The sequence below is a fragment of the Manis javanica genome, chromosome 13 (genome assembly GCF_040802235.1).
Source record: "Manis javanica isolate MJ-LG chromosome 13, MJ_LKY, whole genome shotgun sequence".
Lineage (NCBI taxonomy): Eukaryota > Metazoa > Chordata > Mammalia > Pholidota > Manidae > Manis > Manis javanica.
The window spans coordinates 37,774,345-37,794,063 of NC_133168.1; the positions used below are offsets into that span (position 1 = coordinate 37,774,345).

Here is a 19,719-nt window from a genome sequence, read left to right on the forward strand (position 1 = left end):
TGCCCTGTGCTCCGGCTTCCTCGTCTGGCCATGCACCCACCTGTTCACCGGGCCCCCGCCACCCTTGGCCCTTGCCTCTAAGCTCCTTCGCACACTCTGTTCGCCTGTCCCTCGCGTTCCTCTTTACCAAGTCCCTCTCACTCGCAGTCTCGGCTTCGATGCGACTTTTTAAGTGAGGCCTGTCCTGACTGATCACCTCCCCTGCAGCCTCCTCACCCACCATCTGATTAATCTACCCGAATGTGCTCCACCAACATTCTCCACTCCACCGAGCGCAATTTGCATTAAATGCTTGCCTGATTAGTTTTAACGTCTGCGAGTGCCACACGGGTTTAGCACTGTGCCTGCTAGGCGCACTGCTGAACTTAAGAACTTGTGAATGAATGAACGGACGGATGGAGGGGTTTCAGCTGAATCTTAGTTGTCACCATCATCATCCTACCATCACAAGTCCTCCAGTCCTATCATCACAACATACAGTCCCCCACTTGTACGCCCATCGGTGAGGCTGGCAAAGCCCTGGCGCAGAGCAATCTTTCTGGTGCGCCCACCGCGCGCCTCAGGGACTCTGGGGAGGGCCCCGGCACTGCATGGATCGCAGCAGGTCACACGGCCAGGTGTCTCCTAGGCGCCAGGTTCACGCGCATTGGGGGCGGAGGGAAAAGGAGAGAGTGAAGCGACTGCTCCGATTACTTAGCGGGGACCGCGGACGCGCCTTTGCGCTTCGACGTCCGCCGCCGCCCGGGGCGCGACTTCCTCCTGTGGGGGCCGGCGCGCGGGGAGGGGCGGGGCGGAAGACGCCCCGGCCGGGGGGGCCGGGCCGCCCCAATGGGATTCGGTGGCGGGCGGAGGCTGCGACCTGCCCCGGCGCCGCTCTCGGCCGCGGAGGAGGCGGCCCGGCCCGGGCAGCGGCGGCGTCTGCGCGCCCGCCGAGGGGAGGCCGAGCCTGCCAAGCTGGCGCTCGGCGGGGCTATGGTGATCGGCGCCCGCGGCGGAGGCGCGCTGGCGGGGGCTGCCTGGCGGGGCCTCCTGACCCTGCTGCTCTTGGTGTCCGCCGCGCCCCGGCTGCGAGCGGAGGAGCTGGGTGAGTGGAGCGCGCCCACGAGCGGCGGGGCGGGGAGGGACGGAGCGTGGAGGAAGCCGGATCGCCGCCTGCACCTCGCGCAGCCCTGCTCTCTCCCGTCGCCGGCTGCTCGGGTTTAAACTAAGTTACTGCGGTGCGGTTCGCCCCTTGCTCACCACCATACCCCTTCCTAACTCCCAAACAGGGGAAGCAGCTTGGCGCCTCCGCTCTGCCTCACTTGCAGCCCCGCTCACGTTAGTCTCCACGCTTCCTGACCCCGCCGGCCCCGTCCGAAGCGGCCAGGCCCAGGGGTCGCGAGTTGACGACCCCGGCCGCCGTGGGAGAGACGAGTGCGGGGACATTCCAGCCCCGTTTTGGCGGAGCTGCCCGGTAGCTGGGCGGCCAGGCCCTCCCCGTCGCCTCTCCCCGCGGCGCGGCTGGAATCCGGCGTGTGCGTCTGCGGCTTGCCCGGAATGGTTGGGAAATGCTGCCCCGAGCTTGGCCGCGGAAGCGGGCGGGCAGAGGCGGCAGCTCCTCATTCAGACGAGTGTTGCCTGCTCCCCAACTTCGAATCACGTGCCTTGGCCTCCTCTTGGGTGTTTGAGTGTCGACTGCAGGCCAGGCTGGTCTTTCTCTGGATCTGGTCCTTGGCTTCAGGTTGGACCTAACGAACTCACAAACGAGTTTTCCAGTGCATAGTCCAAAGTTAACCTCCTTAGCAGCCCAGGAAAATCCTTGTTAATTAAGCTCCTTATTGATAGCAAGGGGGTACTTTCTGCTGAGATTTTTCAGTTCTTGTTTCTGTCCTACCTTACTTCTGCCCCTATACAACTGACTTTATTTTAATGGCAATGAGTGTATCCAGAATATTTTGACAATTCCCCCACCCTCACCCCATGTTTTCTAATAAGACAAGAATCCAAACTAAACCAAATACTGGCATTTTTTTTTCACTGAACTGTGGATCCATTACCAGTCTGAAACACTGATGATACTCAGGATGCAGACCCGTGGTAGTGGTTTCTAAGTTTGCTTACATACCAATTTGTTAAAATTAATTAATTAATAGCAAGCTAAAGTTTAGACAAAATTTGTCTTGGCACTGTAGCATAATGCTAGGTATATCGTAAAAATTTAAGTTAATATGTACGCCTTTATTAAATATGTAGAATTTTGATCATGGGTGTGTTAAGCCTTTAAAAATGTTTCCCAAGTCACTGTTTGAAAATGCACCTTTATGACATCTATGAATTGGTCCTGCAATGAGTCCCTTTGGTAACCCGGCCAAAGCTGTCACCCGTCTTTCCAAATGAAGTGTCAGTTGTTATATGGTCATGCAGGCTGTTTGCTGGGTGTTTTGTAGAGCAGTTCTCTGGGAACAAGTGTGATTGTTTAATTCTTACTGAGTTTCAAATCTGGCCTTTATTGCAGTTGACTGAATATTTGTAAGCCTAGTCAATGAAATTATTAAGATGTTTTCCTCAGTCAGGTGACCCCAAGAAGCTGTAGTATTTCCTTTGTAGGGCTGCTGCTTGCCTATCTGGTGCTTTTTTCTAAATTAATTTTTTTGAAAAAGTATCTACCCTTCCTAGTGTTGATCGCTTGCCCGGCCTGAGTCAGTAAGGCTTGATGCACAGAATTTGGGCTGATTTCTGCCCCTTCTTATACCTTGCTACTCTGGACCCACTTAACTAAAGTTGGATATTTACACAGGTCATTTCATGTGATTTTTAACTTTACATTATATCACATGTAAGTGTTGATTCAATTTGTATAAATCCATAGACTTGAACTTAGGTCTTATTTCCTTGATTATAAATTTTGTAGAATAAAATGCCCTTAATACATGTGATGAATTTATGCTAACTAAAATTTTCTGATTCTCTCCTCACCAAAATATTTGAAAATGGATATTAAATATTTCCTCCTTGTGTTTAAGTATTAGTGAAGAATAAAAATAAGCAGTTAATCTCAGACAAAACTTTTAAATAAGCAGTTAATCTCTGAGGAAACTTTTAAACATGAAATTGGATGCTCAAAAATTACCTTAAAACTCAACTAACTCTAATTTGTTACTATTGAAAGGGCAGTTCTTAAGTCATCACTCCTTTATATTTGGTTAGACATGGGACAGCTGGTACCTGATGTTTGGGGTGAGTGGCTTTTAAAAGCTAACATAAGTTCATTCTAGTACCTTTTGCATTGGTGTGTGCACCCCCCTCAGACTTCATCTGGGAGGTCTGGGATTCTGTTAGCCCTGTATCTGTAAGTTCCTGAGGGGAGCAACTAGATGGTTTTTGTCTTCCTAGCACCTGACAAGGTGCTTAGTAAATGTTTCTTGGGTTGAACTGAACAATCTCTTTATATTTAGGAAATATTTTCAAATTATTTCTTAATTAGTGGAAAATAAGTAATAAAGAGTCTGCTGAAATGCTTTATGAAGGTACCTCTAGTGCTTCCACTAATTAATTTTGTTTAGCAAGCTGAGCTTCCTTGGCATGCTTAGTTCTCTATGTAAGGATGCCTTTGAAATTAAGCTGAAAAGCTGTAGCAGAAGGGAGCATGCCAGCAGAACAATACACACCGTATCTTTTGGCTCTAGCAGATGTCATTTGTAGTACTCAGAAATATTGTTACACCAAATATTTTAGAAAAGAAAGAAGTTACATTAAAGATTTCATTAAATAGATGAGGATGTTATGAAAGCAGGATTTGACCTCTGAATAGTAATCCAAACTGTATTTATTAATTTTTCATTTCATAAGTTGAACCCTTTAACCCTTTCGTATTGAAACAGACTTGAAAATCATATTTTTTTTAAAAAGCCATAACTTGGAAATAATCAAGACATCTGACATTTATAAAGGATCATGTTTTTATTTTTAAGATGTATGGGGAAGTTAAATTAATTGCAGCATTTAGCAAATGTTTCAGTCATGTTAAGGAAGAAACAAAACTTGTTCAGGGAACTATTTCCTATAGAATTTTGAACTTCCTGATATATATGTCCTAAAGCATTAAGTCAGGTCAGCTCGAGTATTAAGCAACCAGTTGTTTTACATTTTTAAGAGGATAATGCACATAACCTATCTAGAATTACATATAGTACATAGTAAGAGCTCACAATAAATGCCTGCTATCTTATTCTTCATTACTGTTCATTACTTTTAATTTTACAAATATGGGGACCCCTTTGTCCTGACTTTCAGACTTCATTCTCTGCTAGACTCCCATGTACTCTGGTCATACTGGCTTTTTTGCTATTTCTCAAAGGTATCAGTCACTCTTCTACCTCAGAGCCTTTGCACATGCTGTTCCCTCTACCTGGAAGATCCTTGCCAAAAATATCCATGTGACTCCTTCCTCCTTTAGCCTTTGTTCAGATGTTGCCTCCTCTGGGAGAAGTTCCTTGACCACCTGTAAATCTCCTGCCATCCTATATTCCCCTTACCTGCTTTCAGTTTACCATCTTCCAACAGAATACATAGTTTTCATTTGTCTGTCTTCCCCCTACAAGAATATAAGGTCCATGAAGAGCTTTGTGCTTTGAACAGGGGCCAGCACATGATGGGTGCTCAGGAGGGAGGGCGTTCAGTAGGGGATACTGCTCAGTGAGGTTGGGTGAAAAGGCAGTGAAAACAGTTCCTGCCTGTTAAAGACTCAGAGCTGCCTCTAGTTGAGAATCAAAACCTGAACAAGACAAAGTAATAAAATTGTATGTCTAGTCCAACTGTTGTTGGTAAATAAAGTCTGAAAATATGGATTTAAAATAGAGGAACTCCTTCTGGTATATTCAAAGACTGGCACTGAGGATGAAAGGGAAAATATTGCCAGACTTTGAGACTGTTTTTTTCTCCTTAGACTGTAGAACAATTTTGTAACTGAAAGTCATGTTCATGTTGTCTTCCAAGATGTTCACTCTCTGCTTTGTGTATATGTATCTATATATAAAGTTGTTTGCCTTTAGGGTGGGGGAGACTTAAAACATTAACTTTAAATGTACTGAGTATCAGAAAGGTAAGGTGTCTTTCTTGGTCCTCATTAAGTTTAATTTATTGATTTAACTTTAAAGGGATGAACTCTGTCAGTGATGAGACTATTTGGAGTTTATTTTTACTGAGAACCACATTTGTTTTTATATTCAACTATTTTCCAACTCAGATTGTGGCCACTGTCATAGCCTTTTTATTCAATGTCCAGCTTATTTACATATTACTGGAGGGGAAAAAGAACAGTCCTTCTTTTCTTTAGTCACAAAATTAAAATCCTTAGAAATTAGTGCCCTGTGGCTCCATTTCATGATTATGTTTAGTGGATATGCCTAAAGGTTGTACATAAATGATTTTTATGGAGCACTCTATTGAAAAAAGAAAACAAAATTCTATTACACTATTATTTCTGACAAAGAACAAGGCCAATAGAAACTTAAAGTTATGAAGTACAGTTAAATGTAAATTGCCGGTGCATAACATTTGCTACAGAGGAAAAGGTAAGCATCTCATCTCTGTGGGTATCACATAAGTTTTAAATGGCTGAGTGGATTTAATTCAGCCTTTTTATTGTTTTTCATGAAAGCCAAGTTCAGCTCAGATTGACATGTGGTTGAGTTCAGCCCGAAGGAGGAAACTGCTGAGACTTAATAGCCCATGGGACCTCTGAAACGTGAGATCTGTTTATTGAATTGCTCCCACTCCAAGGAGTTTAGAATGGAGGCTTCTTATTTTGAGAATTACATGAACCAAGGTTTGCCTTTTTGTTTTTTGCTTCTAGAAAGCCCCTGCTTTGCCAGAATAAAATAGAAGATAGCCTGGCTCTGCAGATGGGCCTTGTACCTGCTGTCAGTACTAGCTCAAAAGGGTCTAAAAATCTTTGTGATACTCTTGCATTTTGGGTAGGAAATTTTTTTTTTCCATCTTCTTTCTTCTTTTCCCTTTTTTATCTTTATTGCCACAGTTGCTGTGCTGTATTATTAACAGACACAATGTTTTTCCCCTAAGATATTCAAAATATGTTTAAGACTTTATGGCATTTCTTCCCTAAATATTTTATTTGCTTCTATAAACATTTTCTTAACATAACCACGTGCCTTGGGCACATCTAATAATACCTAAATATTAATGGTAATATTAATATCATCTAATACTCAAGTCATATTCAAATTTCCCCAGTTAATCTAAACATGTCTTTTACTATTGCTTTGTATAAACAAGGATCCAAACTAGGTCCAAAAGTTAGTTAGTTATTATGTCTCTTAAATCACTTTTAATCTATAACTGACTCCTACCCATACACTTTTGTTTTTCTACAAGGAAATCAGGTCCAGTTGTTCTGTGCCAAAGCTCACATCCTAAATTGGACTGGCTGCTTCTGAGTGATGTGTCTTTTAATTGGTGCACTATCTCCCCCTGTATTTTTTTTATAATCCCGAAGTTAGACCTAAAGACTTGAGATTCAGTCTGTGTTTTTAGTAAAAGTACCTCAAAGGTGTCCAGCACTATATACTTGTATCACAAGATGTACATATTATTTTTATTATTGCCCCACTTTTAAATGGTGCTAAAAATGATCAGTGACGTGACAGTTTCATCCTTCCATTATAAAGCCACCTTTTTCTCTTATGACCTACAAGTAATCTGTGGGATACTTGTCTCTTAGTAAAACTACTGTTCCCCATCAACATTTCCCTCAGTGGTTTAAGCATCCATTGATCCCTTTACTCGTTGAGTCAAATTTTGTTATGTAAATAAAGTTTTAAAACCCTGTTGTCATATGTATTTTTTGTTTTATCAGGTGTTTTTGCATCTAATTTAATCCCCTCAAATCTGAGAGCTGTGGAAGGAACTGAGATTGAGAGAGATCGAATCTGTTACACCAAGCATATTCCCTTTGTGTGTCCCACCTGGGATGAACATGCATATCCTACAGTTCTACATATTTTAGGGCGGTCTGCTCTCCTTTATCTTCAAGGGAAGCTCATGTCTAAGGGAGATGAAGCCAAAAAACGTCATGGAGGAACACAGTTTCATGGGGTTATCTGCACAACAAAGTCATAAATTAATAGTCTTTGGTTTCTCCTACTGGTGATCACATTTGCCACTGAAATAAGAAGACTATTCAAGTCACATTTCATAGCTAACCATATGCTTTTATTGCATTGTGATAACTCAGAGTACAGGCTGAAGAATGTACAGAGGCCATACAATTTCCAGGAATGTACAATGTGATATGAGTTTGATAAGGCTTATTTTTTTCCTCTCCCAAATCTTTTGTTTCATACCTCAGTAGATGTGTGATAAGACATATTCAGTGGTAATTTCTTAAGAACATAGAGCTGATGAGTGATGGAATTTGGATGAAGTCAGCTAATTCAAAGCAATAATTCTTAATACTTTAATATGTGTAGCATTTTAAAATAAAAATTTAGCAGTTAAAATATATTGAATTCTTACTCTATATCTCTATGCTCAATACTTTACTAGCATTATCTCATTTAATGCTCATGATTTCCCTGTGAGTCAGGCACTATCGTTGCCTATGTATTAAAGATGATGAATTGAAGCTTAGGGAGGTAAAAAGACTCACCCAAGACCACACAGCCATTACTGGGCAGGAATCCACTATCATAATCACTGTGCTTTGTCACCTCCCAAGTACATGGAAATAATTTGCGAGATTACAAAAAGTATAGGGGTACACCCCCCACCCCCTCCCAACCTTTCATTGATCTTTTACTTTTCATTAGGAATCACAGGACTGGAGAGTGACCAAGAATTTACTAGTCTTCACTGGTTTTACTTGTAGCACATTAAACAATAGCATTAAACTAGTTTTTAAAATTTTTCCCCATTGGGAGTAAATGATATGTTAACATTAAAATTATTGATGTCTTTGCACACTGCTGGAAACAGTCTCACATTATGTAGGGAGTCTTGGGTAGAACCTCTTGAGATGATTCATTTTCATTCATTCAAGTTTGATTTAAATTATTCTTTTAACTGATAGAAAATGTTATGTTGAAGATTTACAAGGAAAGACTTTTTTGACAGTAAGTCCCTGTGTTTCCTTTTATTTTACTTTTGAATGTGTTTCATAGAGGCAAAAGTGTCATCTTCATTACATCATCAGTTGTATTATTAGCTGTCTACTTTATACATAATGAGAATAAGGCTTAAAGAGGTTCTAAACAGCTTTGCAGAACTTGGTCATGTGTTTCTAGTCTATAGTTACAACTTCTTTCAGCAAAGTATTAACCATTTTCCTTCCAAGAAAACTAAAGATTTTTTATTTTTTTTAATTTTTTTATTGAAGGGTAGTTGACACACAGTATTACATTAGTTTCAGATGTACAACACAGTGATTTAACATTTATATACATGATAATTAAAGATTTTTTAATAATAGAAGTTTAATCATCATAACTTCTGTTTTACTCTTTTTATTTTCACAGAACCACTTAGGCCCTCCTGCCCTTGTCTTTCTATTCCTTTCCAGGCAACAAAATAAAGACAAAGAAAAATAAAAATAAGTACAGTTGGAGAAGAGCAAAGTTTGTAAGACAGTATGGCTGATAGTCAAATTAGTAATACCTTGGGAAGTCTGCTCACTTTGCCATCAGACAAAGAACTGTAATAATTGCAAGCTCCCTTTTGTGGTTGAAAAGATTGTAGTCATTAAGGACTCACTTGATTTTAGACATGGGAAGAAATTTTCTTACACCCACACATGGATGATTGTGTATGTGTTGAGGCCTGTTGTAACTTGAATATTCGAAGAGCAAGGGTACAACTGTAATGAAATCATCTTTCTAGAAATTGTTTCTCTCTTATGATATTTTAGAGCACTATTACCCAAGTTGCAGGTTGTGACCCATTAGTAGGCAATAAAATCAGTTCAGTTGACGTAACCAGCATGCTTTTAATGTAAAAGTGTAATGGAATAAAATAAGGAATATCACAGTGCATTACAAACAGTAAAAAGAATTATAACAGACTTTTGCCTATTTCTGCATGTATATGCTGTGTGCTTCGGTTGTGATAAAAAATCTGTATTCTAACTATGGGTCATAATGACCAAAGTTTGAAGGCTGCAAGCTTATTCTAGGGACTAGTTAATAATTAATCTTAAAGGTATTTTTGCAGTACTTTTTTACTTCTTGCAAACAATTTTTCAACAAGTATAGTTCAGTTAAAAGTTTTCTTTTTAAGCCTCAATCATGCTTTGTACTGTTGTGGAACTTAGTCCATAACAGGTGTATCTTAATTTCGCCTTTCTGTTAGTGCAGCATGACTGCTTATCGAAGGGAAATAGTCTTTTAAGGAAGTTATTGTTTTCCTTTCTTAGTGGGTGGAATTAGAGTATACTAAATGAACGGTCGACTCGTGTAGACAAGCATTTAGGATTTGTTTTAAGCTTACTTAGAAAATACCTTGTATATCGCTGCTTCCAGAACTGAAAGATGGAGACATATGCATTGATTTCAGGCTTTTGGAGAACAAATACTGATCCCTTCTCTCTGTTTTTGGACCCATCACTTTACTATGAGTAACTGCTTGTTAACATACTTCTTTCTCCCCTTGACTCTGAGAGCTCCTGCAAGTGAGAACTGTATTATACTGAGTTCCTAGCTGTTGAGTGTGTTACTGACTCTTGGGGCATATTGGTTATAGAGACTTCTTCCAGTGCATGCTTTAAGGTTAATGCTGATTAGCATTAGGTGAAAGTAATATTTGTAATTATATTTTTCTGATACATATGTATAATACATACAATGTATTCATGTAGAAAATTTAGAAAAATTTGTAAATAAAATGAAGATCACTTGTAGTAATCTCACACCATAGAAATAAACACTGTAAACATTTTTGCTTCATATCTACATGTGTACTCTATTTTCTGTTTTAAATTTAAATAGACTTTAAATTAAATTAAAAATGACTTTAACCTTTCCTTAATATCATTACTTGGAGATATCATCATTTGTTCTTTTATAATTTAGATTGTTTCCAAATGTTGTGAATAAAATACTTAAGTTTTATAAGGAGATCACATGGGGAGTTACAAAATACTAATAACTACTTGCAGCTTTTTCCAAAATCCACACATCCTCCCCCCAGTTTTAGTTTTGTAAGTTATTTTGAGGAGGGGTTTTAGGCCCAGTGGTTTAGGCCCATCATGGAGTGACCACCTTCAGATACTCCACAAGGGAAAAGAGCTTTCAGTCTGAGGAGGAAATGATACACAGTTTAGTCATCATGTGCTTTGGCAATTAAATTACAGTTCAAAGGAAGAAAAAGATAAACATTGTGTGGCAGCCACATTGGAAGAGCAGACTAATTCCTTGTGACGGAGCTTCATCCTTCCCCCTTCCTTCCACAGTCCCCCCTTTTGATGTTAGGTAGGTGGCAGTTTAATCTAGCTGTCACCATGTACTTCTGGGTCACTGTGGCCCACTACCCACCAGGGCTCCCAACACCACATGGTGCGTAATCGTAAAACCAAGGTTGTATTTCTTCCCTTAAATATTGACCTTTATTTCTTTTCATTTCAATTAAAAACAAAACAAAACAAAACCTGTGAACTCCCATCCATTTGCCACAACTGTCAACGTTTTCCTATCTTTTTTCATACATCCCACTCCTTCCCTTTAGCTGGAGTATTTTAAGGCAAATCCCAGACGTCATGTCATCCTGTCATTTCATCCCTACATACGTCAGTAAGCATCCCTGAAAAAATATATTTTCTTTTATAACCTCAATATCATCACACCTAATAAATGAATAATAGTGAATTAGTGAATAGTACTTTCCTGATACTAATACCCCAGTTATCGTGTTTTAAGTGGTTTTGTAAGGTTTGTTTTTCAAATCAAGTTTCAAACAAGATTCACTTGGTTGTTGTGACTCTTAAGTGTCCTTTAATCTTTTTTTTTTTTTTTGCTTTAAGCTAATGTTTAATTTTTTTTTCGTATCATTAATCTACAATTACATGAAGAACATTATGTTTACTAGGCTTCCCCCTTCACCAAGTACCCCCCACATACCCCTTCACAGTCACTGTCCATCTGTGTAGTAAGATGCTGTAAAATCACTACTTGTCTTCTCTGGGTTGCACAGCCCTCCCGTGCCCCCCACGCACTATACGTGCTAATCGTAATGCCCCTTTTCTTTTTCCCCACCCTTATCCCTCCCTTCCCACCCATCCTCCCCAGTCCCTTTCCCTTTGGTAACTATTAGTCCCTTCTTGAGTTCTGTGATTCTGCTGCTGTTTTGTTCCTTCAGTTTTCCTTTGTTCTTATACTCCACATATGAGTGAAATCATTTGGTACTTGTCTTTCTCCACCTGGCTTATTTCACTGAGCATAATACCCTCTAGCTCCATCCATGTTGTTGCGAATGGTAGGATCTGTTTTTTTCTTATGGCTGAGTAATATTCCATTGTGTATATGTATCACATCTTCTTTATCCATTCATCTACTGATGGACATTTAGGTTGCTTTCATATCTTGGCTATTGTAAATAGTACAGCAATAAACATAGGGGTGCATCTGTCTTTTTCAAACTGGAGTGCTGCATTCTTAGGGTAAATTCCTAGGAGTGGAAATCCTGGGTCAAATGGTATTTCTATTTTGAGCATTTTGAGAAACCTCCATACCGCTTTCCACAATGGTTGAACTAATTTAAATTGCCACCAGCAGTGTAGGAGGGTTCCTCTTTCTCCACAACCTCACCAACATTTGTTGTTGTTTGTCTTTTCGATGCTGGCCATCCTTACTGGTGTGAGGTGATATCTCATTGTGGTTTTAATTTGCATTTCTCTGATGACAAGCGATGTGGAGCATCTCTTCATGTGTCTATTGGCCATCTGAATTTCTTTGAAGAACTGTCTATTCAGCTCCTCTGCCCATTTTTTAATTGGGTTATTTGCTTTTTGTTTGTTGAGGTGTGTGAGCTCTTTATATATTTTGGATGTCAACCCTTTATCGGATCTGTTATTTCTGAATATATTCTCCTATACTGTAGGGTACCTTTTAGTTCTATTGATGGTGTCCTTTGCTGTACATAAGCTTTTCAGCTTGATATAGTCCCACTTGTTCATTTTTGCTTTTGTTTCCCTTGCCCGGGGAGATATGTTCATGAAAAAGTCACTCATGGTTATGTCCAAGAGATTTTTGCCTATGTTTTTTTCTAAGAGTTTTATGGTTTCATGACTTACATTCAGGTCTTTGATCCATTTCGAATTTACTTTTGTGTATGGGGTTAGACAGTGATTCAGTTTCATTCTCTAGCATGTAGCTGTCCAGTTTTGCCAGCACCATCTCTTGAAGAGACTGTCATTTCCTCATTGTATGCCCATGGCTCCTTTATCGTATATTAATTGGCCATGTATGTTTGGATTAATGTTTGGAGTCTCTGTTCTGTTCCACTGGTCTGTGGCTCTGTTCTTGTGCCATTACCAAATTGTCTTGATTACTGTGGCTTTGTAGTAGAGCTTGAAGCTGGGGAGCGAGATCCACCACACTTTACTCTTCTTTCTCAGGATTGCTTTGGCTATTTGGGGTCTTTGGTGGTTCCATATGAATTTTTGAACTATTTGTTCCAGTTCGTTGAAGAATGCTGTTGGTAATTTGATAGGGATTTCATCGAATCTGTATATTGCTTTGGGCAGGATGGCTATTTTAACAATATTAATTCTTCCTAGCCAGCAGCATGGGATGAGTTTCCATTTGTTAGTGTCCTCTTCAATTTCTCTTAAGAGTGTCTTGTAGTTTTCAGGGTATAGGTCTTTCACTTCCTTTGTAAGGTTTATTCCTAGGTATTTTATTCTTTCTGATGCTATTGTGAATGGAATTGTTCTCCCAATTTCTCTTTCTATTAGTTCATTGTTAGTGTATAGGAAAGCCACAGATTTCTGTGTGTTAATTTTGTATCCTGCAACTTTGCTGAATTCTGATATTAGTTCTGGTAGTTTTGGAGTGGAGTCTTTAGGGTTTTTTATGTACAACATCATGTCATCTGCAAATAGTGACAGTTTGATTTCTTTACCAATCTGTATTCCTTGTATTTCTTTGTTGTCTAATTGCCATGGCTAGGACCTCCAGTACTATGTTGAATAACAGTGGGGAGAGTGGGCATCCCTGTCTTGTTCCCATCTCAGAGGAAAAGCTTTCAGCCTCTCCCTGTTCAGTATGATGTTAGTTGTGGGTTTATCATATATAGCCTTTATTATGTTGAGGTACTTGCCCTCTATGTCCATTTTGTTGAGAGTTTTTATCATGAATGGGTGTTGAATTTTGTCGAATGCTTTTTCAGCATCTTTGGAGATGACCATGTGGTTTTTGTTCTTCTTTTTGTTGATGTGGATCATGTTGATGGATTTTCGAATGTTGTATCATCCTTGCATCCCTGGGATGAATCCCACGTGGTAATGGTGTATGATCCTTTTGATGTATTTTTGAATTCGGTTTACTAATATTTTGTTGAATATTTTTGCATCTACGTTCATCAGGAATATTGGTCTGTAGTTTTCTTTTTTGGTGGGGTCTTTGCCTGGTTTTAGTATTAGGGTGTTCTTGGCTTCATAGTATTTGGCAGTATTCCCTCCTCTTCTATTTTTTGGAAAACTTTAAGGAGAATGGGTATTATGTCTTCTCTGTACGTCTGATAAAATTCCGAGGTAAATCCATCTGGCCCGCGGGTTTTGTTCTTGGGTAGTTTGTTGATTACCGCTTCAATTTCATTGCTGGTAATTGGTCTGTTTAGATTTCTGTTTCTTTCTGGGTCAGTCTTGGTAGGTTGTATTTTTCTAGGAGGTTGTCCATTTCTTCTAGGTTTTTCAGTTTGTTAGCATATAGGTTTTCATAGTATTCTCTAATAATTCTTTGTATTTTTGTGTGGTCCATTGTGATTTTTCCTTTCTCATTTCTGATTCTGTTGATGTGTGTTGACTCTTTTTCTCTTAATAAGTCTGGCTTATCTATTTTGTTTATTTTCTCAAAGAACCAGCTCTTGGTTTCATTGATTTTTTCTATTGCTTTTTTCTTCTCAATTTTATTTATTTCTTCTCTGATCTTTATTATGTCCCTCCTTCTGCTGACCTTAGGCCTCATTTGTTCTTCTTTTTCCAGTTTCGATAATTGTGACATTAGACTATTCATTTGGGATTGCTCTTCCTTCTTTAAATATGCCTGGATTGCTGTATGCTTTCCTCTGAAGACTGCTTTTGCTGTGTCCCACAGAAGTTGGGGCTTTGTGTTGTTGTCATTTGTTTCCATATATTGCTGGATCTCCGTTTTAATTTAGTTGTTGATCCATTGATTATTTAGGGGCATGTTGTTCAGCCTCCATGTGTTTGTGAGCCTTTTTGCTTTCTTTATACAATTTATTTCTAGTTTTATACCTTTGTGGTCTGAAAAGTTGGTTGGTAGGATTTCAGTCTTTTGGAATTTACTGAGGCTCTTTTTGTGGCCTCGTGTGTGGTCTATTCTGGAGAATGTTCTATGTGCACTTGAGAAGAATGTGTATCCTGTTGCTTTTGGATGTAGAGTTCTATAGATGTCTATTAGGTCCATCTGTTCTAGTGTGTTGTTCAGTGCCTCTGTGTCCTTACTTATTTTCTGTCTCGTGGATCTGTCCTTTGGAGTGAGTGGTGCATTAAAGTCTCACAAAATGAATGCATTGAATTCTATTTCCTCCTTTAATTCTGTTAGTATTTGTTTCACATATATTGGTGCTCCTATATTGGGTGCATATATGTTTATAATTGTTATATCCTCTTGTTGGACTGAGCCCTTTATCATTATGTAATGTCCTTCTTTATCTCTTGTTACTTTCTTTGTTTTGAAGTCTGTTTTGTCTGATACTAGTATTGCAACACCTGCTTTTTTCTCCCTGTTGTTTGCATGAAATATCTTTTTCCATCCCTTGACTTTTAATCTGTGTATGTCTTTGGGTTTGAGGTGCATCTCTTGTAAGCAGCATATAGTTGGGTCTTGCTTTTTTATCCATTCTATTACTCTGTGTCTTTTGATTGGTGCATTCAGTCTATTTACATTTAGGGTGATTATTGAAAGATATGTACTTATTGCATTTTCAGGCTTTAGATTCGTGGTTATCAAAGGTTCAAGGTTAGCTTGTTTACTACCTTACTGTCTAACTTATGCTTATTGAGCTATTATAAACACAGTCTGATGATTCTTTATTTCTCTCCCTTCTTATTCCTCCTCCTCCATTCTTCATATGTTGGGTGTTTTGTTCTGTGCTCTTTTTAGGAGTGCTCCCATCTAGAGCAGTCCCTCTAAAATACCCTGTAGAGGTGGTTTGTGGGAGGTAAATTCCCTCAACTTTTGCTTGTCTGGGAATTGTTTAATCCCTCCTTCATATTTAAATGATAATTGTGCTGGATACAGTATCCTTGGTTCAAGGCCTTCTGTTTCATTGCATTAAATATATCATGCCATTCTCTTCTGGCCTGTAAGGTTTCTGTTGAGAAGTCTGATGATAGCCTTATGGGCTTTTCATTGTAGGTGACCTTTTTTCTCTCTCTGACTGATTTTAATACTCTGTCCTTGTCCTTGATGTTTGCTATTTTAATTATTATGTGTCTTGGTGTTGTCCTCTTTGAGTCCCTTCTTTTGGGAGTTCTGTGTGCTTCTGTAGTCTGAGCAACTATTGCCTCCCCCATTTTGGGGAAGTTCTCAGCAATTGTTTCTTCAAAGACACTTTCTATTCCTTTTTCTCTCTCTTCTTCTTCTGGTACCCCTATAATGCAGATATTGTTCCTTTTGGATTGGTTACACAGTTCTCTTAATATTGTTTCATTCCTGGAGATCCTTTTATCTCTCTCTGCGTCAGCTTCTATGTGCTCCTGTTCTCTGGTTTCTATTTCATCAATGGCCTCTTGCATCTTATCCATTCTGCTTATAAATCCTTCCAGAGATTATTTCATTTCTGTAATCTCCCTCCAGACATCATCCCTTAGCTCTTATATATTTCTCTGCAACTCTGTCAGCATGTTTATGATTTTTATTTTGAATTCTTTTTCAGGGTGACTGGTTGGGTCTGTCTCTGAAGATCCTCTCTCAGGGGTTGTCTGCACTATTTTGGACCGGACTAAATTTTTTTGCCTTTTCATGGTGATGGTGGCTGTAGGCAGGTTGCGGGTGTGTCAGCTGGGAAAAGAAAGTTCTTTCCTGCTTGCTGGATGCCTTGCCCTTCTCCGTTGCCTGTGTCAGTTACTGGCACTCCTGGAGCAGCCACCAGGTTAATCCCCTAAGCGGCTGTGGGCGGGTTCTCCGTCAGAGCAGCGCGGAGCCCTGCGGGGAGTGGCAGACATGCTAGGTGCACTCCTCCATGATAGCGGCACCCCTGCTGGGCAGCTGTGTGCCAGCAGCGGCCTTTGGGTCTGGCCCAGTGGCTGTGCGACGGGCTGGGATTCCGGTAGGCTGCTGGGAGTGTGGCTGCTCCCTCTGGCACCGCTGCAGGTGCGCGTGGGCCTCTCCCATGCCCCTCTGGCACTGCCGCTGCTGGCACGCGTGGGCCGCTCCTGGGCTGCTCAGACACCGCTGCTGTGGGCTCGCGCAGACCTCTCCCAGGCTCCTCTGATGCTACTGCAGCCGGCGTCCGCCTGCCACTCCCGGGCTACTCGGTCACCACCGTGGCGGGCTCACATGAGCTGCTCCTGGTCCCTTCTGGTGCCGCTGCCCCCGGCGCACCCTACCACTCTCCCACTACTGCGCCGGTGTGTCAGTTGGCGGTCCGCCTGCCACTCCCGGGCTACTCGGTCACCACCGTGGCGGGCTCACATGAGCTGCTCCTGGTCCCCTCTGGTGCCGCTGCCCCCGGCGCACCCTGCCACTCTCCCACTACTGCGCCGGTGTGTCAGTTGGCGCATTTCTTCTGCGCCAGTTGGGGGAATCACTGGCAGGCTGCTTAGTGCCATGAGGGGCTTCAGAGCTGCGCTGCCACCCAGGGGGTTAGGGCACCTAAAGTTCCCCGGGATTCCCAGCTGCTAGCTAAGTGTGCCAGGATGACTTCATCCAGCTGTGGGGTCCCTGTCTCTTTAAGACTTGCAAAAAGCACTCGCTTTTCTTTTGTCTCAGGGCCACCAGTTGCGGGGATCTGCCTACAGGTTTTGCTTTTCCGTTTCTCTAATATCCAGCACCCTGTGCACCTTGTGTCTGTGCTCTGGGTGAGGATTCCTAGAGCTGGTTGTTTAGCAGTCCTGGGCTTTCACTCCCTCCCCGTTCCGACTCCTTTCTTCCCACCGGGTTCTGGGGTGGAGGGGCATTAGGGTCCCGCCTGGCCGCGGCTTGTATCTTACCCCCTTCGTGTGATGTTGACTTCTCGCAGATGTAGATGTATCCTGGCTGTTGTACTGCATCCACTCGTGTCTCTTTTAGGAATAGTTGTATTTATTGTATTTTCATAAATATATATATGTTTTTGCGAGGAGATTTCCACTGAACTACTCATGCCGCCATCTTCCCATGATCCCCCTAGTGTCCTTTAATCTTAAATAAATGTTTTTTTAAATACCTCTTTATACAATTCATTGTTGAAGAAACTGGGTTAGCTATGCCTAGATTGTATCAGCTGGTGGCTTCCTTGTGGTGTCAGTAAATGTGTGCCTTAGGCCTCTGCATTTCTTGTAGACTGGAAGTTAGACCTAAAGGCTTGATGAGATTCTGAGTCAATTATTGATTCACAAGTTTTGCTCTTTTGGCAAGAATGCTTCATATGTGTTGTTGCTCAGAGCACAAGAAGAGACACATAGTGTAGCTGATTGCCTTTCTTATAATCATACTGAGATCCCTCATGAGATCCCTCAGGGAGTTTAGATAGCAACATACCTGATCCTTCCACTTTGAAGTTCTTCCTTAGCCTCTATCCAATTGTTTTCCACCTATTTATGACCATTTCCAAAGTCAGTTACATCTTATTAGGGAGCTATTCATTTTAATAGAGGGGTCTGATAGGGCAGCAGTTCAAGTGGCTTTCAAGATTAAACACAAATACACATGTGTTACAAAATCAAAGAAGGAGGTAAGACAAAAATGTTTTTAAAATCCTACAAGCCATTGCTATCATCTGGGAATTATAATGTGAGATCCACCATCAGCTGATTAGCCCTTAAGGAAAGTCAGTATACATGTTGTTTTCTCATCTATAAACAGGGGCAAGTATTACGAACCCACATCAGGCACACACCCCATGCTCCTTAGACAGATGTGAAGAACTTGGCTAACAGATTTGGTAAGAAAAATTTTAGAATAAAAATGGCCTCCCTTATTTGTTGCCATTCCATGTAGATCTTTTTGATCCAAATTTGTATAAATACTTTAATTAAAAATAATTTAAGTAGAAGAAACAGAATAGTAAAACCAAAATCATACAGCAAAGTATCAAATAGGAAATAAAACCCCTTCATTTCACTCTATGCCAGCCGAACTTAGCCAGACTGATAATTTTTTTTCAAATTTTTAATTAAATTTGTTATTCTGAGATAATCATGAATCATATGCAGTTGTAAGAATAATGCAGAGAGATGTTATGTACCCTTTCCCCAGTTTCCCCCAAGGATAACATCTTGCAAACCTGTAGTATAATATCACAATCAGGATGTTGATATTGATACACAAGATATGGAAATTGAACTGGTAGATTTTCAAATACCTTTTGTCTTCTTCCTTGTTAGTGATTTCTCAATTAGAGTTAGGCTGTGAAAGTCAAGCTACCTGAGTATTAGGATGAAGTCATGGGAAAAGTGCTTCTCTATTGTTTTTCATTTGCATGCATCTGCCTTATTCAATACAGAATACTGTAGGCATTTTCTCTCCCTACCAGTTCTCCATTTCCCATGTTGGCATATTTCAAGTCCTTTTTTTCCAGCTTTATTGAGATACAATTGACACATGACTTTTGTGTAAGTTTATGTCCACAACATGTTAATTTGATCCACTTATATACTGCGAAATGATTACCATAGTATGGGTTAGCTCACACTTCCATCACCACACATATTTACCATGTCTTGTGGTGAGAACATTTTTAAGAACTACTCTTAGTAACTTTCAGGTATATTATACGGTCTTAACTATATCTAGGTCTTTGAAGTCATCAAGGACCTAGTCAAACAGAAGTCATCAACTGTTTGAAGAACAGTTGGGTGAAAATAGCTGATGTAGCTAATTCCTATGGAATAAATTTATTATATTAGAACTTGCGATGGAAAATTCCATAATCTACTTCCATAGACAAGAGTGCAATTGTAATTTCTGATGGCAGTTTGCTTTTCAATAAATTAAGACTAAGCAGTACCTTTCAGGTTTTTTGGTAGAACAAAGACTCAGAGAGTTTCATTCCAATAGTTAATGGAAAAGAGAAATTTTTCCAAGGAGCCACAAATACCCCATGGCAAAGTAATGATGGGCATGTTGGAGACTTAAACCGCTCACATTCTGCCACGATGGCTGGTGAAATGAGTTTGCTCTTGGGTTTCAAGTAGAATTGATTGGAAGGAAGTATGATTGCAGGGTGAATAAAAGTGACCCTGGGATTTTCCTTTGTCATATGACATGTCACTTAAAATTTAGGATATAATCACCTCACACCAGTTAGGATGGCTAACATAGAAAAGAAATAGGAACAACAAATACTGAC

At 40.5% G+C, this 19,719-nt stretch overlaps 1 protein-coding gene across 3 annotated transcripts in view; it reads left to right on the forward strand.

Annotated features, from left to right (window-relative positions):
* The first annotated feature begins 829 nt into the window (after positions 1-829).
* The window catches only part of DCBLD1 (discoidin, CUB and LCCL domain containing 1), a 63,777-nt gene continuing 44,887 nt past the window's right edge, over positions 830-19,719 (forward strand). The window contains exon 1 of one of the 3 annotated variants that reach the window (XM_073219446.1): positions 830-1,084. In XM_073219446.1, coding sequence (XP_073075547.1) covers positions 973-1,084 — 112 coding nt within the window. In that variant the 5' untranslated portion in view covers positions 830-972. The remainder of the gene's footprint in view (positions 1,085-19,719) is intronic. The other 2 variants (XM_036993304.2, XM_036993297.2) reach the window with 2 other exon arrangements.